General features: G+C 34.1%; 1 protein-coding gene and 2 long non-coding RNA genes across 7 annotated transcripts; 2 read left to right on the plus strand and 1 right to left on the minus strand.

Annotated features, from left to right (window-relative positions):
- Nucleotides 1–1,531: 1,531 nt before the first annotated feature.
- Nucleotides 1,532–3,800, plus strand: LOC104793840 (putative F-box/LRR-repeat protein At3g42770). Of its 5 annotated transcripts, none has more exons than XM_010520272.3 (5): nucleotides 1,532–1,733; nucleotides 1,934–1,978; nucleotides 2,069–2,984; nucleotides 3,065–3,208; nucleotides 3,299–3,800. In XM_010520272.3, exons 3-5 carry the CDS (start codon nucleotides 2,091–2,093, stop codon nucleotides 3,554–3,556), a joined length of 1,296 nt encoding a protein of 431 aa, XP_010518574.2. In that variant the 5' UTR covers nucleotides 1,532–1,733; nucleotides 1,934–1,978; nucleotides 2,069–2,090; the 3' UTR covers nucleotides 3,557–3,800. The 5 variants fall into 5 exon arrangements, with proteins under 5 accessions (XP_010518574.2, XP_010518584.2, XP_010518567.2 ...); XM_087460256.1 differs by having other exon boundaries at nucleotides 1,598–1,728; XM_010520282.3 differs by lacking the exon at nucleotides 1,934–1,978 and having other exon boundaries at nucleotides 1,561–1,728.
- Nucleotides 3,801–11,864: 8,064 nt separating this feature from the next.
- Nucleotides 11,865–12,516, minus strand: LOC147950029 (uncharacterized). Its single transcript, XR_015562854.1, has 2 exons — nucleotides 12,384–12,516; nucleotides 11,865–12,300 (listed from the first exon to the last, which is right to left on the minus strand). It is a non-coding gene; the product is annotated as an uncharacterized LOC147950029 (long non-coding RNA).
- LOC147950030 (uncharacterized) lies at nucleotides 11,915–22,451 on the plus strand. Its single transcript, XR_015562848.1, has 2 exons — nucleotides 11,915–12,123; nucleotides 21,860–22,451. It is a non-coding gene; the product is annotated as an uncharacterized LOC147950030 (long non-coding RNA).
- Nucleotides 22,452–23,639: the final 1,188 nt, after the last annotated feature.

A 23,639-nucleotide genomic window follows, 5' to 3' on the forward strand; every position in this document is an offset into this window, starting at 1 on the left:
CTTCTGCAAAAAAATTACAAAAGAAAAATGCAGTGAGATTCCAAAAAAAACGATTCGTACTCTGTTTGACGAGATCAAAACAGAGTGTTAATATTAAAACAGAGAGTTGCGACTTGCGATATCAAAACAAGAGAATAAAGGTAAAAAAAACGATAATAAAGCTAAGACAATTATGTAGTGAGATAATAAAACAAGAGAATCAAAACAAGACAATTATGCAATAAGATTCCAACAAAAATGATTTGTAACTCTGTTTGACGAGATCAAAGCAGAGTTTTGATATTAAAACAGAGTGTTGATATTAAATCAGTAAAACAGATTGCTTTATGCGACTTGCGATATCAAAACTCAAACTCAAACATGGTAGATGATAAAGCAGAGTGTTGATAGTTCTCTAATCAACAAGACAACAATGATAGATGATATAGCCAAAAACGAAAGATCAAAATCAAAACAAGAGAAGGAGAATAAATCAAACCTGAAGACTCTATAATTCGATAGTAAACAACCTACGTGACTCACGGCAGTAAAAAAACGATAATAAAGCTTAGTGTTTTAGCAATTTATAGGTTTGTAGTTTGAACTTTGAATGAAGGTAAAAAACAAAAACATACCGTATATACGATAATTGGATATACGTCCGTATATACGCCGTATAAGTAACCGTATTCAACCAAACTGTATATATTAAATCCTTAGACTAAAAGCGGTACAATGGGTCATTGTATACCGTTTGATGACCGTATATACGGCCGTATAAGCCGTACTTAGAGTAAAGCCTAGGATTTTTAGAAGCGATGACGCAATCTCTTTCGTAGGAGAGGAAGAGACTATGATTGGGTCAGCCATTAAAGAGCACGAATATTAAATAATCAAATCATGACAAAAGATCATGATCAGTGCTCCAATATCAATGAAATAGAAATTATTCAAAAGATTTAAAGTCTAACCATAAAAGTAAAAGTATCAAAATATTACTAGTTTAGTAATATTAAATTAGAAAAGAGCAAAGAATTGTAGCACAAAGACGACAATAGAGTTAATGTTGGAGTCGGGTCACAGGTCTCGTGGAGAGATAGAGTCACATATGAGAAATAGTCACAGAGAGATGGACGATCACAAAGCAGTTAACGTTTTTGGATTACGAAGTTTCTTTTATTTATTTTGTAAATAAATTAGAAATTTATATTTTTGTTATTAAAGTTTTTGTAAAATTGAGGGTAAAACTGGGTTTTGATTATTATAAAACCTATATGGTCAAACTTGTAAAAATAAAGTATATTTTGACATTTTTCAAGAAAAATATTCTTTATTTATAATTTCTCCCTAAAAAGTTACTCCCTCTGTCTATAAAAATTGATGTTTTGGGATATTTTTTTTATTGCACAAAGATTGATGTTTTGTAAACTTTAAGAAGTATTTATTGAAAATATTTAAAATTTTGAATTATTATTGGTTTAAAATTAAATATTATCGCTTTAATGATAGAAAAAAATATATTTAAAATCAATAATTATTGTTTTCTTAAAATATATAAAAGGTTCTAAACATGAATTTTTAGAGACATAGATACCAATTTTTAGAGACAGGTACATTTGCGGAAAAGAAAATATGTAAAATCAAGTCGAGAAGACGCCAACGAAGATTTATTTTTTTATAACTAATATGGAAAAGAAAAAAAAAACCTACGGAGGAGACAAGCAAAGGCATCATCATCAATCGCCGCCTGTAAGGTTTAGCTTCGATCAATTCTTGCATCACTGTTTCTTCATCGATTTCTCATCTTCTCTGTGAAGGCGTTTTCTCCCCGTTTATTTCGTTGAATTCGAATCTGGATTTGTAGTTCAATCGATATCTACTAAGAATCTGAAGCTTTTCTCTTTCTCGAATTTGATGAGTCTTAATGATAGTGATGATGTTCTTGATTCTATAGAGTAGAGAGATTGATGATCGTGTAGAGAAAGCTTGAACCTTTAAGGTTGGGATTATATTGAACCTTTAAAAGCTTTGACCTTTATGGTTGTTTACTGTTTCTTGAACTCTTCTCTTTTCATTTTTCATGTTTCAGGTGACCACCACTAGTGGTGGTGATGGGTTCAATGGATCATCTTCCAGACGAGGTTCTTATCAAAATCTTGTCTTCTCTTCCAACAAAAGAAGCTGTTTCAACCTCTGCTCTCTCCAAGAGGTGGAGGACTCTGTTTTCTTACAATCTTAGTCTTGACTTTAACAACTCAACCATCCTTTTGCAATCCCGAAAGCGTAAACATAAAATGCGCAGTACCGCAGAGAGTTTCCGGGATTTCGTTGATAAAACATTGGCTTTACAAAGTGGTAACCCTATGAAGTCCTTCTCACTGAATTTCAAAGAAACACTTGGAGATGAAAACAGTGTGGCTGATGTTAATCGCTGGATACTTCATGCCCTTAAACACGGTGTCTCTGAGCTCCATCTACGGATAGGTACTAAGAAGCGGAGTTATTTTCCAACCGAAATCTTCACCAGCACCACACTGGTTAAGCTGTCATTGGTAGCACAATGTTACACCTCTTTCCTTCCTTTGAATATATCACTCCCAGCACTAAAGGTTCTCTTCCTTGATTCAAGTTGGTTTGACTCTACTCGTTTTGGTAATGCGCTTATCCCTGCTTGCCCTGTACTTGAGGACTTCACCATTTATCAAAAAGCTCGTTCAATAGGAATGCCATACGCCATATCCAGCAAAAGCATTAAAAGACTCTCAGTTACCTATAACTGTCCTTTATTTGTTGCTTATGGCATTGAATTATTTAACACACCCGGTGTTGTCGACCTTTACTACTCTGACCATGTTCGGCATTGTTATCCGAATTGTCATTTGCATTCAGTTGCCAAAGCTACACTGGACATTCATTTCTTAGATGATAATGCTGCGGATGTCACAGAGCTCCTCACTGGGATATGCAATGTCAAGAGCCTTCACTTGACTTCTTCTACTGTCGAGGTCAGTTTCAGTAAATGGTTCTCTCATCTTCTTTATGGTTAGAAACAGGAAAACATTTTTTTTGTGTGTGTGTGTTTCAGGTGATTTTGCTATGCTGCAAGGGTGGAATACCAACGTTCGAGAACCTCGTTAAGTTGGAGTTTTCGGGTAGAACACGAAAGTGGAAATTTCTTCTGCCACTTCTACTAGAGTGTTGTCCAAACCTAAAAACTCTGGTTCTCTCGGTATGAAACAAACCCTGAACGAATCGATCTTACTTTATATATACGACTTTGGCATGAAACTAAAGTAGCCTTCTCCTCTTAATGCGTCAGGGTCTGGATCAAAATTGGTTAGAGGCGATTCATATTCCTCCGAATAATCAAGTAAAGATGCTGCGTATCATGAACTATCGCGGAACTACGCGCGAGCTGAAGTTCATGAGCCATTTCTTAGCGAGGATGGAGTGTCTTGAAGCTGTGAAAATTCATGTTGCACCTCGGGTGGATGACTCCAAAAAGGAGCAACTCACAGAAGATCTGTTGAAGCTTCCCACCACAACTTCATCCAGTCTCAATGTTCAAGTCATGTGATGATCATCATCCATAAGTTATTGTTATTTCTTCAAACATCAAATATTTTGTTTTTAGTGATTTATGATTTATTATTGAGAACAAAGAAAAAAAAACAATTTATTAGTTACCATGTTTAGGGGTTGCTGAGGTATATTGCTTTGTAAGATATGGCTTCTTCAACCACTGTGGTTTCTATTATGAGTAACTTTAAAAGTTTGTAATCTTGTATTCTCCAGCAACTTTGGCAATGGCTTTTATGTTATATCGGACTTGTTCGTTTGGTTGACGCAGGCAGCTGCGATTACATTTTTAACCGCTGAATCGAAACAACGTTTAAAAATGTTAGACGCAGGTTGCAGCGTTTTGACGCAGGTACCTGCGGCAAGCAAACGAACAAACGTACCTGCGTCAACCAAACGAATAAACCCATCCTCTTTGTCAAATGCAGCTTAAAGGACTCATACAATTTCAATTCATTTTGAATCGTCAAAGTCGCAAAGACTTTAGAATACATCAGATGGAAACAATCTATGAAAATCTTAAGTTTCTTTAGTTAACTTCTCAACTGGTTTTGCGTGCGACTTTATAACAAAATTATACTGTAATAAAAGGTCGGAGATTGACAAAATGATTGGAAAATAATATCATTATAAGATAAGAAGAAAAAAAAACAGTTGATAAATGATGTAATATTACGTATTAGAATTGGGTCCAACTTGTGTTCGGTCGGCGGTACAACCAGTGCACACTTTAAATAAAAATATCATGAGCGAGCAAAAACCCAAGTCTACAACGGTAGTTGAATTAATCTAAAAACCAGTAAATTGATATTTCTCATAATTATTTAGAAAAGTACTATTATTTTAAACTGAAAGACTAATTAAATAAATAAAAGCAATTAGAAAAGAATGAGAAAAGATGCTGTCAATATGGACACATGACTTGATGACTACGTATCGGTTAGGTTATTTGACATGTTTATTTAACTAGGTACGTACAACTTGGTACGTAGTTGTACTACCCAGAATTCGATCTTCGTAGTTATAAGCAGGTTAAACAGTTATATTAACCGATGATGGATTGAATTTTCAAGATTCTTCTTCTATCTCCTCTAACAAAACGTCGTCGGAGATTGACTGGAATATCATTTAAATATATAATAATATACAATTACAATAACATGAAACAAAAAAAAAATAAGAAACTTATTTGTTAAATAGCGAATAATTAACTATATCGCCGTATACTGCACTGTAAATTATAAAATAATTCATTAAAAGATTAAAGAAAGAAAAAAAACACAGTTGATAAATGATTTATGTAAACACGTGTTGGGTTACACTTACTACAATCAGTCAATGCAAAAGCTAAAGCTACAAAGACTACAAAAAAAGCCCATCCTACAAAAATAGCGGCTATACTCAAATGAAACATACTGTTTCTTCACCTTCCTTCAAACTTCTTTTGTTTATTTCGTGTCTTCTCAAGAAAGTTGCTAGACAAAAAGTTAGCTTATACATCGATACTCATAAGAGGAGTATATATATATATATATATATATAAGTCCTCAATACCTTATCTCTACGACTTGGGAATGAAAGTTAACATAATATAAACTAGAAATCAAATACAAAAATGAAAAGTTAACATAACAAGGAAATATCCAAAGATACAGTTCTTAGTTAGTTTGATAAAAGGAAAACCAAGTACACACTTCTTTAATATGCTAGGCACCACCAATTATGTAATGTCTTATACATATACTAGTTTTTTTTTAGTTTTTTTTATACAAGCCTCAAATCTATTAAATATTAATACTTCTCGTATATAATTCAAATCCGAGGTTTTACTTGTCAACTTTCCTAATTTAAACGTTAGAAGAAATGGTTGTTTTCCATTTTTACCAATTCTTGTTGCATGAGATCAAAAAGGAATACTGCAGCAGAGAATATATTATTGTCTTCTTCTTTCTTGTACACAGCCGACAGTCTAACACTAATTTTTTATGGTAGTTGAAGTAATCTAATAAAAACTTACAAATTGGTATTTCTCACAATTATCTAGCATTTAATAAACTTAAAACCAAATAACTAATTAAATATAATAATAATTAGGTGTTGATTGGTCTTCTTGCTACCTTCTGCAAGCGCTGCCTTTGTGGATGGTGGCGATTGTTAGCGATTGATGCTAATCACATAAATTGTTTCCAATCGGTTTTAACCGTTCAAAATCACTGAATTCCAAAAGCTGCTTATGATAAGTGTTTGCGGTTGTAGACGATTGCGATTGAAATTTTTTTTTAAACAAAAAACAATTCAATGATACTGAAATATTTTTTTCTTGTACTTTCTACCTAACCATTATACACATTAAGAATGTGAGAAAATGAAGTATGGATACGATCGAAAAAATTAGAAAATAAGATTCCAACCAAGATCTATATTTTAAAAAGAAAACTAAGATCTATACTTAAGAAGAAGACGAGACAATTACAAACATTGTCCAGATAAAAATTCCAACTAAACCTTGGCCAACTTTACATACAAAAATGCGGAAAACTTGATGTTAAGTTAATGGCATATCGCATATAGGTTCAAAAAAGTCTAAATAAGTATAACATTTCATCAGAAGTTTAAGAAAATAAGATGTTTTGTTAAGAATATTAAAATGAATCACCAATAACTCTTCTTAGTTCTCGCTTGATAGTTCCTACTTATGCAACTGCAGCCCCACAGAACTGCATAACAAAAATAGTTATGTGAGAGTAAAGAAAACTAAAAATATATCTCTTCAAAACATCAAGAGCATTGGTCTTTTATAGCTAATTTACCTTGGCCTTGAGATTTAATGTGAAGAACTTATTGAGTGTGTTAGAGACTTAGATCTACTATCTAAAGCATATGTTTTGCCATTTATCACATTACTTGATGAAATTTTTGGTGAAAACCCAAATGTATAAAGTAATAAGTATTTCAATAAGTATTTCAATATGAAATATTTTTTTTGAATAATTATTTTAGAACTTTTTTTATGATTTTTGATTATAAATCAAGATTAATAAAGTTTTGGTGTTTTAACACATTTATATAATTATATATTATATATATTATATTTTAATCGCTATTGCATCCGCTGGTCAGTCAGTCGTAAATACAATGATTCCATCCTCCTTCTCATCGCCATGATTTTATGCTACACATTACCTATACCACGAATACAATGAGATGCGTAAGTATTACCAGAAATACCAAACGAGGCGATCCTCCCATCTACGAGCTATACAAACAAGCAAATCAAAAGTACAACCATAAATAAAACATAACAAACCAGCCATTCAACATAACTCCCAATAATACATTCACCACACCTACACATCATCACACAAAACAAGTCATTCAACCAAATCACTCAGACATTATGGTCACGCACTCACTTTATCGAGGTAATTCAAACATATACAACCAGGAGAGACTCTACTTGCGTTTACAAGAGTCCAACCACGCTCTACCACAATCCACACAGCAAAAAAAAAGCCTTAAACAAAACTGGACAGAAACATTAGAAAAGAACATTCTCAAAGATAAAACCCTAAAACTAAAACTAAATGTTAACTTTCGGATCCCTTCGGTGGAAAGGTAGCCCTATATGTCGAAACTCCCAAAAAAAAACTCGTGCCAATCGGATAAGATAGGAGCCCAATATTACACTTACAATCCCCGCTAGTCTCAGTTTGCGTCTGAGATGAAGCACCTCACGAAACTGCAGATAACTTCTCGATTATTAATCCAAATGCAAATCCGTAAAAAGGACCATCTTGATAAAAGAATTATCTATAACTTCACCAAATTTCATCACCTTTTGCAACGATTTGATGTACCGAAACTTCTTTTTCCCAAACCCTGACAATTCTAACTCCTTTGCCTAACACACCAAAGTCACGCTTTCTTCTTCTTCTTCACACCCCACGACCAAGTCACTCTATCTCTCTCTTTCTCTCTAAGCAGAAATGACAAAGAGATACACACAATAGAGAGAAGAGGCATCGTGGCTTAAGAGAATTCTGACAACCAATAACAAAAACAACACTATAGCAAACTTCCCAGCACATTTTTAGCCTCAGATCTCCAATCCAGAAACAGATCCCTCCAAAAACGGCTTAGAACTTTTCAAAAACATTCAAGAACTAAAATTTTCTCTTTTATTTCTCTCTAAAACGACAAATAAACGGCCACAGAACCCTGAAAGTCGATTTTCCCCTTAAATATCACGGTTTAGGATTTCTAAACCAAACCGTTCTAATTCGACAATTCAAAACAAATTGACCGAACCCGAAATTGATGGTGTCCCAAAACTACAAAGTTGGTTCGTGAATGTAATAGTAAAGGTTATAACATGACTATAATCTTTACTTTACTTTTATATCTTATATAATAAGACAAGGTTTTTTATTAATTTTGCCTTTCGATACAACATTTGGCGTTCTATTTTTATGACATGTGTCCTTTACATTAATTTGAAGTCTAATCCTTTAAATTTATTTACTTAGAAAAATATTTATTTCTTTTATGTTCCTCTACTAAATCTTTAATTATTTTGAGTTTTTATTATTTAGTATTATTTCATAGCAAGAATCTATATAGTTTACTTTGGCAAAAAAAAAGTAATCCATTTTACAAGAATATATCTATTTTAATTTATACAATTTGTAAATTCCTCACTAATTTTCTTTTAAATTTGTTTACTCTTCGTCTAACAAATTTTTAATTATTTTTGGTTTTTTTATTTAGTATTATTTCATAGCAAAAATCTGTATAGTTTACTTTTGTTAAAGAAAAAATAATCTATTTTACATTTTAAGAATATATTTATTCTATCTTGTTTTTACGATTTATAAATTCTTCACTAAATTTTTTATCACAACCATAACTTTACTTAACTATTTTTATCGGTGTCACATGTCAATACTTACTATATATTAAACTATAATAAAGTACAATTATGAGAAGTTGTCATTTGGCACCACTCTAGTTTTTAACATGTGTCATTTTGTTTTTTCAATTTTAATGGAAACACATTATTGCTAATCTAAAACTAAATTGTCTACACACATTTTTTTAATTTGAGAAATTTTATTTGTTCAGTTTCTTTAGGCTATATTTACTTCGCTCAATTAATTACCTTTAAGACATTATGGGTGGACGTTTTCTTTTGTTCAAACTGTTCATGTTGCAATAATGCATATGACAGAATTAATTACAATTAATATGCATTATAACTGTATTTATTGCCATGAATGTATCTACTGAGAATAATGTGTCAAAGCAATTTCTTACAAACTTCATAAAATGTTTAGTGTATTATATAAGATCCAATGCTCACATGACTAATAATGAAGAAAACGATCATGCTCTATATGTCTTTCTTTTCCCATCATTTCCCATAGTATTTATTTATTTTGGTATCAGAGTTGTCAATATTTATTAGCCTCTTTCAAATGATTATATTTTATGATAGTCATAATTTAACATTTTTGCATTGTTTTGTAATGTGATTTTTTAACTTTCAAAATATAGTTGGAAGTCTTTAGTGATGAAGATGAGCCTAATGCCTAAAGCACAATCTCTTTGACTAACATTCACTCATAATATTATAGGTTTAAGTCCCTTAGATTTTTCCTCTCAAGTCTTTTGATCTTCAACTACAATATATTTCTAAGTTTATGTTTTGTAAATTTGCTTTGTTTTCTGTTTTTAAAAGTTCTTTATCCCCATTACAAAAAATATATTTTACTTTGCATATTGATAAAAAAAAGCGAGCCTAATTTTACCATGTAATCCATACATACATGGTCAAAAGATCATGTACTTCTTTATGCCTCTTTGGAATCACTTCCCAAACTTTACAACATCCTTTCGCATTACACGAAAAATCATTACAAAGACATATTGTAAAATATTTAATATATATATATATATATATATATACATGTTGTAACATCAATACTTTCATCATAGATATATGTCAATCGTTAAAAGTGGTATAAATAAACAAGTAGATTAATCTGTACAAATGCAAGACTACTTTTCTATCACATTGGTACTGTTTGAGTTACCAATCATACCTCATGTCTATTTTTCTGTAACCCTTATTACATCCGTCATTATGCCATAAAAAGCTTACACCATTTCCAATGGTTATCTATATTTTTTTTTAAATTCTATTTTACATTTAGGGTATAATTTTGAAGAGATATGATTTATTATGTAGAGTATAAGCTTAAAAGCATTATGCTATTTTAGTATTTTTAGAATTTTAGAAATGATGTGTTAAATTTAAAACCAAAACTTTTTTTTGATGCAATTTATGAAAATTTTCGTTCTCTTAACACACTTCATAATTATAAACTTATAAATGTATATATTTAAATTTTTTTCAAGGCAAATATAAATAATATCATGTACATTTCATAGAGAATTTAATGAAAAATTTATTTTAAAACAAAATATTTGATTTTATAACCCTGCATTGTGTGGGTAACTTTCTAGTAGTATAGATTGTTAACTTTTTTTTTTTTGAGAGCAACCAGCTAAGCACATTTTTATGAAAAATACCGCAAAATACTAAAAATAACTCTGTTTACCAAACAAACGTTATTTATTTTTAAAAACTCATACAAGTTTCCTAAATTTTCAGAAATATTTCTAATGATCTCATCTGTGATGCATTTAGGAAAAAATGTGGTATTTGAAACAAAAGTAGCCTTACTGTCGGTGTCTCGAGGTTTATTTTCTTTTTTTAAAATACTTATGGTAAATTATTAGAAAAGGATAACAAAATCTTGAATTTTTAAAAAGAATTTAAGGCATGTTTTTGAAGGATCTTGAACTATCCACCCCAAAGCATTTTCGTCGATCATGGCTTCTATTTTGAAGGATCGGTCGTGCCATCCTAAGGAAGCACAAATTTCGAAATTTCTAAATTCTATCTACATCATCAAGCGAGGAAAAGAAGAGTTGAACCCGCGATTAGTCAATTTATGTATTTGTTTGTACGTAACAATTTATGTTTTTCTTCGTTTAATCGGGCTATACCTCTCGAGATTCTCAACTTAGTTTAGTTGAAATATGTGGGCTTTGTTTCCAGTGTTTCCGATCTTTTGTAATCATCCTATACATAAGTCTCTTTTTTTTTTTGGGCAAACGGTTTATACATAAATCTCTTGATCGCTAAAGATAATGTATTTGCGTGCAAAAAAAGAAAAAAAAAACAAAATGAGCTAGAGTGAAGTCAACAATGAAGAGCCCCTCGGGCGCAATGCGTGCCGTCTTGTTTTGATAATTGCCGGCAATTTCCCTCTCTACCATTCCTTCTCTTATTGTCTCCTCTCCTCCCAATAATTCAGCATCAGCCTAAAAATATATAGTTAATTTTTTTCTTCTCGTTGGTATTGTAAAATAACTACAAACCTGCAATTGGTGGATTTAGAAATAGATAAACTACTCTTTAGTATGTTTTATTTTTTGTTTTTTTTGTCAAAGACTATTGTATAATCCTACTCTATAATCCTACTTGTATTAGACATAACATCATCAACTAATCGTATCTTAGCTTTGTTTTTGGAATTCAGGATATAGACCTTTACCTAGTTACAGTTAGTTGATTAAAAGATTTTTTTGAGTTTAAGACACAATTGAGTTTTTGTTTTTGATATAAACACACATTTCTAGTAATACTTTCCATTTTACCTACATATTTGTTATATCACGTTTCAGAACCTGAACATTTGTCAATATAATGTTTTTTTCTAATAAAATACACGTACAATTATTATGTATTGTTTATTGATATAGATAGCGTGAATGCTCGAAACAAGGGAAGCTACGTAACTGCTACGAAACTACTATAATTTTTCTAGTTTTAAATGAACTAGGATGACATATGTTATAATTTGCCTATTGATTTGACGTTGAACCAACCAATCACATAAGAAACAACGACTTTATAATAAACATAAATATATTATTTTCAGAAAATTTAGTAATAGTATTATATATAGTCTTTTTATTCACATAACAAAAGCAACTAGGATTATAATTTAGATGATAAAAACAAAAAAAACACTGTCAAGTGGGAATGAAGATGGTTCCTTAATCCTTCTTATTACGGGTTTCTTTACAATATAATCTAAACAACAATTACTAAAATTCGATCAAACTATGACTTTTTCTACTGAAAAAGTTACGTATTGACCTTTAAAAGCATCTCTTTCTTTTTATTTTTAATTTCGGGAAATTAGTATAGATTCAGTATAGATTTCAACGGCTAATATGAAAAATGCAATTATTATAAAATGTACGCAAATATTGTTCTTATTTTAACCAAAAAAAAATATACATATAGAGAGTAATAAATAAATAAAAAATGCCTGGCCTTCCCATGTACGCCGACGACTCATCAAGGTAACCTTTATTTTCCCGGCGAAACACCGAAGTAGCCGCTAATGCATCTCCTCGTATTCATTATCAGTAAGAGAGTATATACAGGGTGGACTCTGTGTGTATATGTATGCGATTGTGTACGTACATGTAAGTGCTCTTTCATGCCTTTTCTTCGTCTTCATCATCTTCTTGAGAGTTGTTTTCTGAGTCTTCTTTGAGAGAAAGAGAGAGAGAAAAATGAAAGAGAGATGAACTTTAAAACTCAAACTCTTGTCCCCCATTTGGAGTTTGTTTTATACAATACTCACACGTAGGGCATGTTCACTAAAAAAATTAATCAATTAGGTGTGTGTTTTTATATGTTTATTTAATGAAACATTGACGGAAAACAAGAAAATTTGACTTACGTGTTCGAGCATCAGTGTGAACTTCTAGACAAAACTTGCGTTCTTGCAAATATCAGTTTTTCTTTAATTATTAGGTGTCAATTTTGGTAAATAAAATGGTGCTACTAAAAATGACATTAAAATCTATCGGGGCAAGAGAGCATACGCGTGTTACGTGATTCATTTATAGGTGTATTGACTATGTACGCTCACGACCAAATTATATAACTAGAGGCAGGAAAACAATTTTATTTTAGAATACAATTGGGATAAATAATAACAAACAACTATTCAAAATTTGCAAACCCCTGTTAGTGTAAAAGAGACAAGAAACACACAACTTTTAACGAGGTTCAGTAAATGCTTACATCTTCAAACTTTGTTGGTAATACTTCTTGACTATAATTACAGTTAGTGTTTAATATTGGACTTACACAAACCTAAGATTTTTTCTTAGCTTGTTCCCAATCTATTCCCAACCCACCAAGAGATTTCTAAGATCAACAACACTGATCTACACCGATGACTCTTACTTAGAAACAAAAACCCTCACTCTTTTCCCCCAAAGATGCCAAAAGGCTTACAAGGTTTTTCCTCTCTTTTTCACGTTCTAAAGAGATAAGTTTCTAAGTCCTAGACCCTCTATATTTAAGGGATTTCGTGCCTCTCCCAAAGCTAACAGCTTTCCTAAAATCAAGAGGAAATATTCCATTTAACTTTATCCTTTGGTAAATGAATATTTTCTTTTTCCATTAAATCTTCTAAATATCTTCAAGCTTCTTTTTTCGTCATGCTTTACCTCCAAGTAATATCCCAAAACGTGCCTTAACTATATCTTCATAAATCTTCAAAACCAAAACATACAAACAAAATCAACAGGCCTCTGATGCTCTTTTATCAGACAGACGCTTGTGCATACATCAGACGCCTGTGCCGAGACAGAAGCTTGTGCAGACATATTTTGTATAGCTTCTTGAACTTCATCTTCAACTTGAGCTTGCCTACATACACTTACATTCTCCCCCTTTTTTAATGAGTTTTATAACTCAAGCACAACACTTCATGATTCTTGGAAATCCATAACACAACCTCTTGAAGACTCCCCCATAATCAAACAGCATCTTGAAAACTCCCCCATAAACAAGAATCATATTCTTCTTACACCATCTCCCCCTGCTTGAGTGGTAAAACTCATTAAAAAAACATTAAGAGCTCAAGTTTACCTTGACAAAGCATCCTGAAATATCAACCATCAGCACAAGACTTTGATCAGTCGTCATAAAGACAATTGTCTTTCTTCTTATTATCTGGTCTGTGAGACGACATCCTTTGGCTCAACATCTCGGTCTCCAACGTTTTCTCCATTGGCCTGAATCTTGGAGTTTCTCATGCACATGTCTTAGATGTCGTCTCTTGCTTTGAACACCTCTTTGATTCCTTGAGTAGCCACTGTCAGAATACAAACGTATGTCCCTTGATGCATGCTTTGTGTAGTCTTCAGGACAATATAAACATGCTTCTTTATCCAAACTTGATTGAATATTTGACCCTCTTTGTAAAATTTCTTCTTTCTCATGACTTTTGTTACCCTCTTCAAGAACTTGTAACACAGACGCCTGCCAAGATTTCAGCCGGTTGTCACTGGTCTCCTTGCTGACAGACACGTTTCGGACCTTTGACGGAGATATACAGATACTTGAATCTACAACTTTTGAAGCCAAGGTTTCTCCTTTAACAAACTGAGTAGTTGCACCAGAATCACTTCCATGGTAACCCAAACCCCATCTGACATTACATGTTCTACCAGTTGTCAGAATCTTGTCAAGATCCTTTGTTCCTCTGCTCAACATCTTGATGCTTCTTAACTGATCTTCTAAACGTTTTTCTAAATCATAAGACTTTACTTTCTCCAGAGCTAGATCTTCTTCCAGATTTGAAATTTTGCTTAACAAATTATTCTTCTCTATGACAAGCCTCTGATTTTCCTTCTCCCTTTGTATTAGATCTTTCCTTAGAGTGTTGATTTGATTATTCAGCAACAATTTAAGTTCTTCTTCTGCTGGCTCAGAGTCCTGATCCGTACAACAAATTGTTCCATTATCAGACTTCAGTTCCAACTTATCAACAGCAAGTTTCGTTGAGCAACAAAGTGCAACAAACTTTGACTTGTATGTTTGAGGCTTTTGTGTGTTTTTATTCCTTTTTGGCGAATGCAGACTCTTGAACCCTTTCTTCCTCACTGAAGGACAATCTGATTTAAAATGACCACAGCCCTGACAACCATGACACTGAACCTTATTCCTTTTCTGTTCTCCTATAATCTTCAAACTCTTGCGTCCTTTATGCACCACAAACTCTTAAGTTCTCCTGTTTTACTAGCCATTGTGTTCTCTTCACTATCACAGACTGAGAAAACATCAATTCCTTGTGTGTTCTTACCTACATCAGACGATAAGTATTGCAATTCCTTGTGTGTTCTTACCTACATCAGACGATAAGTATTGCAACTCATAGTTTAGCAATCTACTTGTTACCTCCTGAAAAGACATATTGTCTATATCAAGAGCAACATCCATCACAATTTTCACAGGATGATATCTATGAGCTAAACCCCTCCACAGTTTCTTGACCAACTTCCTGTTTTTGTAATTCTTTCCAAGAGCTCTAGCTTCATTCGCAATAGCATAAATTCTACCACTAAAAGCAGTAATGTTCTCGAACTCATACATCCTTAGGTTCTCAAACTCAGAAGCAAGAATATCTAACCTTGTGCGTTTCACACTTATTGTACCTTCAAAGATAGTTTGCAGAATCTCCCAAGCCTCTTTAGCAAATGTACAACCTTGAATCAATGAGAACTGATCCTTGCGAACGCCACCAAATATTGCTGAAAGTGCCAGAGAATTCAATCTGGACAAAGCTTTGTCAGATTTTGACCACTCTGTGTTGGGTTTTGGAACAACCACCTGATTTCCGTCAGAATCAACAGCAGTCTGTTTTGGCGACTCTCATCCAAGTTCGACTGCTGTCCATGCATCTTCATGAATTCCTTTAATTCTATGCATCATACACACCTTCCACATCCCATAATAATCTAGATCTAACACCAATAAGTCTTTTGCCATGAATAACATCGATTGTGCCTCCATGTTCTTCTTCTCAAGATCTTCACCCGTTTGTTGAGTCAGACTCTGTACAGATGCCCGCTCTGATACCACTTGTTAGTGTAGAAGAGACAAGAGACACACAATTTTTAACGAGGTTCAGCAAATGCTTACGTCCTCAAACTTTGTTGGTAATACTTCTTGAGCACAGTTACAGTTAGTGCTCAATATTGGACTTACACAAACCTAAGATATTTTCTTAGCTTGTTCCCAATCTATTCCCAACCCACTAAGAGATCCCTAAGATCAACAACACTGATCTACACCCAGGACTCTCACTTAGAAACAAAAACCCTCACCCTTTTCCCCCAAAGAGGCCAAAAGGCTTACAAGGTTTTTCCTCTCTTTTTCACGTTCTAAAGAGATAAGTTTTTAAGTCCTAGACCCTCTATATTTAAGGGATTTTGTGCCTCTCCCAAGGCTAACAACTTTCCTAAAATCAAGAAGAAATATTTCATTTAAATTTATCCTTTGGTAAACGAATATTTCTTTTTTCCATTAAATTTTCTAAATATCTTCAAGCTTCCTTTTTCTTCGTGCTTTACCTCCAAGTAATATCCCAAAACGTTCCTTAAGTATATCTTCATAAATCTTCAAAACCAAGACATACAAACAAAATCAACAGGTCTTTGATGCTCTTTTATCAGACAGGCGCTTGTGCATACATCAGACGCCTGTGCCGAGACAGAAGCTTGTGCACCCATATTTTGTACAGCTTCCTGAACTTCATCTTCAACTTGAGCTTGCCCACATACACTTACACAACTAGCTGATCACTTTTTTGTTATCCAGAACCGCATTTCAAGGATGGTACTTGGTGTGGGTAAGAGAGATTTCAGAACCTTCTACTTTCGCAGGACAGAGTTTGTTGCAGCGATCCAGACTCTTGAGGAGAAATCATATGAGTTGTGGCATCATCACATGGGACATCCGCCTGCTCAAGTTTTTCGTTCTCTTAAACTTTTTTCTGTTTTTGGTCCTTCCAATATTTTGAATAAAGGCGTGCGATGTTTGTCTTTGCGCTAAGCAAACACGAGCTCCATTTTCATCTAGTATTAACAAAACTACAAGAGTTTTTGAGTTAATTCACTCCAAACTATGGAGAATGAAGAATTTTTTTATCTCTCGTAATGTCGTTTTCTATGAAGATTAGTTTCCATTTGCACAATTCTCATTCACATTTTTCTCTAACAATTACTCACGAAGAAGATGAAGTTTTATAGGTTTCATTTGGTTTGAGTCCAATAACATATATCGAGGACAATTCCACTAACGACAATATACCATCTCCAAGCCCACTAGATCCATCACCTCCATTAAGACCACTACTTGACAACAAGCCTTTATCGTCCTCACAGACAATAGATTCCTACTTGTCTCCGTCAACACCCACTGTTCCCTCCGTTTCACCGGCTATCTCATCTGAATCTCACTATTCCAACTACGATTCTTCCTCGTCATCCCTCTCGTTGTCATCTCCGATTTTGTCTCTATTTGTCTCACCTCAGTCTTTACCGTTTGCTCTTCCACCATCACCAGAGGAGGTTGGTCGAGGACAGAGAGTGAAGCAACCTTCAATTAAGCTTAAAGATTACATTTTTAACACGACAAAAATCAAGTTGTTAACAAAATCTTGTACACCACTCTACCCAATCGCAAATTATGTCTCTTGTACTCGTTTTTCAGAGACACATCGAGCATATCATGTAGTAGTCACTACCAATTTTGAACCAAAGTCTTTAAAAACAGAGTTTTCAAATAAGTGTTAGAGGACTGCTACGGGCTCTGTAGTTAGTGTTCTTGAAGAAAATGCCACTTAGATGCTCGAGGATTTACGACTGGTAAAACAGACTATTCGTAGCAAGTGGATCTACAAAATCAAGTACAATTCTGATGGCACAATTGAATGTTACAAAGTCCGGTTGGTGGCTGTTGGTAATAAGCAGATTGAAGATGAAGATCATGGTGATACTTTCGCTTTGGTTTCAAAAATGGGAGTTGTACGTCTATTTCTTAAAGTTGCTGCTGGGAATGCTTGGTCTGTTGGACATAACACCTTTCTTCACAATGTTCTCACTGAAGATGTGTATATGAAACCTCCTACTGGTTTTTATCCGAAAGATGAGAAAAAAGTATGTCGGTTAAGAAACTCTATTTATGGTTTACTACCACCCATTGCGTGATTTCAATTGTGGGAAATGTGAGTGTGATCTAGGGACTCTTCAGGAACAGGATCGTGAATGTGAAAAAGTTCATGAACTTCTTTTGGTCTTGATGATATTTATCATATTGTGCGGTCTACTTTGATCTCTCGTACACCTCTTCATCCCTTGGAGGAGGTGTACAATGTTGTTCGCCAAGAAGAAGATCTCAAAACCATCGTTTGTCTCAAAGAAGCTACGCCGGAGTTTACAGCTCATGCGGTGAAAGTCAAGCCTCATGTAAGTCCTAATCGCAACAATGCTTATGACATTACCACTATTTGTAAGCATTGCCAACGCTCTAGTCATGCTTATGACAGTTTTTTTACTGTCCCAAATGGTGGGGCACCGACCACAAAGCAAGACTGTGTCTAGTCTTGGTAGAGGAGGTGCATCTTTAGGTCGTAGGCGTAATGTTAATAATGCCAATGTTGTTCACGTTCCTCCTACACCATACCAAAAACAAGTAAAGTACACATTCACGGATGCAGATCGCAATGGCGTGAGTGGTCTTAACGATACTCAGTGACACATGTTGATGAATCTCTTGAATGGAGGAGCAAGCACGAGCAATGAAAAACGATCGGGTAAGTCCTCTGATTCTTCTTGGATTTTGGGTAAAGGTGAGTCTTATCACTTAGCAGGCAACTTTGAGCTCCTGAAAAGTGTTAGAGATATGCATCCAGTAGTTGTGTATCTTAGTTGATGGTAGAGAAAGGGTTTCCATGAAAGAAGGCACCGTTGTTTTGAGGTCTTATCTGGTTTTGAAATCAGTATATTTCGTTGAAGAGCTAACTATTGATCTTATTGCAGTAGGACAGCTAATGGATGAGAATTGTTGTGTGGTTCAACTTGTTAGTGTAGAAGAGACAAGAGACACACAATTATTAACGAGGTTCAGCAAATGCCTACGTCCTCAAACTTTGTTGGTAATACTTCTTGAGCACAATTACAGTTAATGCTTAATATTGGACTTACACAAACCTAAGATCTTTTCTTAGCTTGTTCCCAATCTATTCCCAACCCCCTAAGAGATCCCTAAGATCAACAACATTGATACACCCAGGACTCTCACTTAGAAACAAAAACCCTCACCCTTTTCCCCCAAAGATGCCAAAAGGCTTACAAGGTTTTTCCTCTCTTTTTCACGTTCTGAAGAGATAAGTTTCTAAGTCCTAGACCCTCTATATTTAAGGGATTTCGCGCCTCTCCCAAGACTAACAACTTTCCTAAAATCAAGAGGAAATATTCCATTTAACTTTATTCTTTGTTAAACGAATATTTCCTTTTTCTATTAAATTTTCTAAATATCTTCAAGCTTCCTTTTTCTTCGTGCTTTACCTCCAAGTAATATCCCAAAACGTGCCTTAAGTATATCTTCATAAATCTTCAAAACCAAGACATACAAACAAAATCAACAAGCCTCTGATGCTCTTTTATCAGACAGACGCTTGTGCATACATCAGACGCCTGTGCCGAGACAGAAGCTTGTGCAGACATATTTTGTACAGCTTCCTGAACTTCATCTTCAACTTGAGCTTGCCCACATACACTTACACAACTAGCTGATCACTTTTTTGTTATACAAAACCGCATTTCAAGGATGGTACTCGGTGTGGGTAAAAGAGATTTCAGAACCTTCTACTTTCACAGGACAGAGTTTGTTGCAGCGATCCAGACTCTTGAGGAGAAATCATATGAGTTGTGGCATCATCACATGGGACATCCGCCTGCTCAAGTTTTTGGTTGGGAGGCACCAAGATGTTGATTTTCGAAGCTCTCACTGACTCTATGTGACTATGGGTATCATCAAAATCATGGTGATTATTCCTTACTCACGGTTGATAGAAATGGAATTTGAAAATGAGACTGCTCATCTATGTTGATGACATGATTCTTACTATCAACAAAAACAGAGCCTTGGAGCTATTCAAGTCTTACCTATCTTCATGCTTCAAGAAGAAAGATCTCGGCACATTGAGATATTTTCTTGGCTTGAAAACTCTCGAAACAGAAGCGGGTTCTACCTCAGTCAACGCAAGTATACGCGTGATATTCTCACAGAAAATGGGCTATTGGCTGTTAAATCAGCTTCATTTCCATTGGAGCAAGATCACCCGCTGGCTCTCTCTACCTCTACTATACTACCTGATCTAACACCATATCGACGTCTGATTTGTCACATCATTTATTTGGCATTTTCTGTTCATACTTTGGCACAATTTATGAAAGCACCTCATGGAGATCATTGGGAGGTCGCTCTTCATGTTGTTCGCTATCTCAAAAGCATTGTTGGTCATGGTATTCTTTTGAGTTCTGTGAATGATTTTCATATCAATGGCTAGTGTGACTCAGACTACTCGCGATGTCCTATTACTCGACGATCTGTCACCGGCTACTTTGTTCAGTTGGGGCAACTCGTATCTCGTGGTAGAAAAATTAAAGAAATAGGACACCGTCAGTAAATCTTTGGAGGGAGATGAATATCGAGCAATGTCTCATATCCGGGAAGAACTTCTCTGGATCAAGAATGTTTTGCAATCATTAGGTGTCTCTCATGATCAGCCATATACATCAGTACAAATCCAGTCGTTCATCAACGTACAAAACAATGATTGTCATGCCATTCGTGATGAGATACAAAAAGGTATTATATCTCCTCATCATGTTCATCGTCTAAACAACTCGTAGATATCTTCACAAAACCGTTGGGTCGATATGCTTATGACGACTTCCAGAACAAAGCGATTTTAGTGCAAATATGTCTGAGCAACTCGTAGATATCTCCTCATCATCGTCTGAGCAACTCGTAGATATCTCCTTTTCATGTCTTATCCTCTTTTGTTCCAAGTTTAGTGCAAACAACAAAGCGATTTGGAAAAGCTTCGATATGATGAAACATGTAGAGATTGTGATCCCTGAGATGCCTCCAAGCATGCCATTGAGTAATCCTCCAACTCCCTAAAAAATATTTATTCAAATATTCATGAGATGATTAAAGATCAATACAATAAAACTAGAATGTTTCTCACCAGAGCAAGACACCTCAACTATTTAGTTGAAGGAGAAGTTGACACATAAGTTAAAATATATAACCAATAAAATTATAACATTAATACACATCAGTTTTTTGTTTGCCTACATGGACACATCATTGTCTCAATGTTAAAATTGATTTCTTCTATTTCCAATATCCATATCTCACCCTCTCTTTAGTGTGGTGATTCTGATGGTCCCAAGGTTCAGCACTTGTATGCCTGCAATGTTTGATCCTAATTTTGGGGTTTTTCAAGAATAACCAGAGTTAGTCTTTGATTTTATCTTGTCACCATTTTCTTACTCATCTTCACAAATCTCCACCTGAGAAAAAGATGATCAAAGCCAAAGAGCACACACATTCAGATAGATAATACCTTGAAAATCAATCCTCTGTTTGATTCCAAACAAAAATTTACACGTTTTAGAGTAACGTCACGGTAAAAACCCTTTGGCTATAAGGTTCTTGTTTCACCACAAAGAGGACACAAAACTCCACCTTGGTTTGAACATACAAAACTCCACCTTGGTTTGAGAATCTGAATAAGAGCAGCACTGAAGAACCTTTTAACACCTGTTCAAAAACATGCAACTTCAAAGTCTCTGCATAAATTACAAAATGCATGCAAACCAAATACTCAGCAAACTGATCCATACACAAGACTATAATCACCAACACATGATATTTATGTATCTTATGCAGATGCAAAGAGAGATTGTATAAATCCAAAGTCTCACTAACACATATTGTACCTGTATTTTTATTGATACTTTGATTTTTGGCCTCAGGATGGCGAAGAACACTGCAAATATCACACACAAACATATGCTCATCATTATCATATGTACAGATTGCACATCGCCATGAAAATTCAACAAAAAAAACCCAACATGACTCTCGCACAATTCAAACAAACCAGCCTAAGACTGTACCTCTGTTCAATCACAACCTAGCTACTTTCTTCCAAGAACTACATTACATTTGGTTACCTTATCTACATCTTGTAGAACAGGCGTAATCAAGTCACCATTAACAACAACAAACACAGCAATGTTAATGTTACTATTGTAACTAAAACTCTTCCCATCTTTGCAGCTTGCATTCACCACAGGATGTTGAGCAATGATTTAAGCATTTGCTTCATACATAACAATGTGCGTCTATGTTTCATTCAGTTCAATCCCACCTTCTCGTATAGTGCATCAAGAGAATCAGTGTTCACAGGGTAACCAACACGGAAGGTATGAACAGAGACTCTCAATCATATTCTTCAATATTGCAGATTGAATCAGGCAATAAAGTAGGCAAATTGGTGGTCGTGGTAGCTTTTCCCTCTGCCGCCGCAGCAGGAGGAGGAGGTGGTGGTGCCATGGAGGATTTGGGCGGAGCAATTCCAGCCACCGCAGCATAAGGCGTCGCTATGGTCTTCCTCGGACAATCTACGAACGTCGTCACCGAAGTTTTTGAGTGATCGTCGGAGCAGGAATTGGTGATGACGATGGACAAAGATTGATCAGCTTGGAGAAGTGGAGAGAGAACAGAAGGAAGCGAAGAAGGAAAAAAAACAATCACAGACACTTGATCAAAAAAAAAAGCTAAATTAAGCTACGATCACAACAAAATTTTAGCTGATATAATTAAAAATAAACTGTTTTAATCAATACAATCCTTAACACTTTTTTTAGCACCACCGTTGGACATGACCTTATAGCCCTGTGTATGCTTAAGTTTTTTTGTTGCAGGCTTGTTAGTGGTACAAGATTGATCTTCGTAATGGCACCACTAACGGTTTTGATTAACATCAAAACCTCTGTTTCAATTGCAGTATTCTTAATCGCAAAGACAACTGTACATGGAAAACAAAGAAATTTTTTCTTAATCGCAATTATGTTTTTTTACATTATTACATTACCTACACAATTTGTTTTAGCTCATCTACCAATAGTATGTAGCACAATCACTAAAATACATCGAAGTTGCTAAAATAGATTTTAAAAAAACATGTAACTCACAAGAAGTCACTTATTCAATAAAAAATGCAAACAAAGTCAATGTTATCAAAGCCTGCATGCTAATGACTCATTTAACAAGTTAATCAACAAGTAAAATCTAAAAACAAATACCATTTAACATTTATCATTTCCTTTATAACTTATAAAATCTTAAAATAGATAGCCAGTTAAATTTAAATAATACAGTTAAGCATTTCATGTTCAGTAAAAATCCTTCTATGTTCCACATCATGTTTATCATTAGTTAATAATATTCATTTGTGATATTAACAAGTTATGATTAGTTAAGTTATTCATTTCTTTTGTTTATTTTTGTCAACGCTTTGATATTCTAAATTTGAGAACAAACCATACAATTGCTTCTCGACCAAAAAGAAAGAAAAAAACCATACAATTGCTTAATTTACAGTTCATTCTAAGAATGAGCTACGTTAATCTCTCAAGCCTGTGTGGAGGATAAACATTAGTTATTGGATTTTTGGAGCAACATACATAAACTTTACATATTATCAAACAAAAATTATCATATGTCTATCTTATTGCATGCATTTACTACGAATGTAGATGTGATTTCTTCTACGGTGATGATTACAGTGTTTGAATTTTCGTTAAGCCAATTATACAATTAAATTTATCCGACTTAAAATGTAAACGCATAACAAATACTATGAAGTTACAAACCATTGCAGTTTTTTTTCAATACATTTCTATATTTTTCATTGTGTAAATCATAATTTTTATGATTAATATAATTTCATAAAATTAAAAATCATATATTTAACATCAAATATATTTAAAATGTATTAAAAATATCCTGCGGCATGGCGCGGGTCTAATCTAGTATAGTTAATAAATAGTAAAAA

Source organism: Camelina sativa, chromosome 1, assembly GCF_030686135.1.
Source record: "Camelina sativa cultivar CO46 ecotype springtype chromosome 1, ASM3068613v1".
Lineage (NCBI taxonomy): Eukaryota > Viridiplantae > Streptophyta > Magnoliopsida > Brassicales > Brassicaceae > Camelina > Camelina sativa.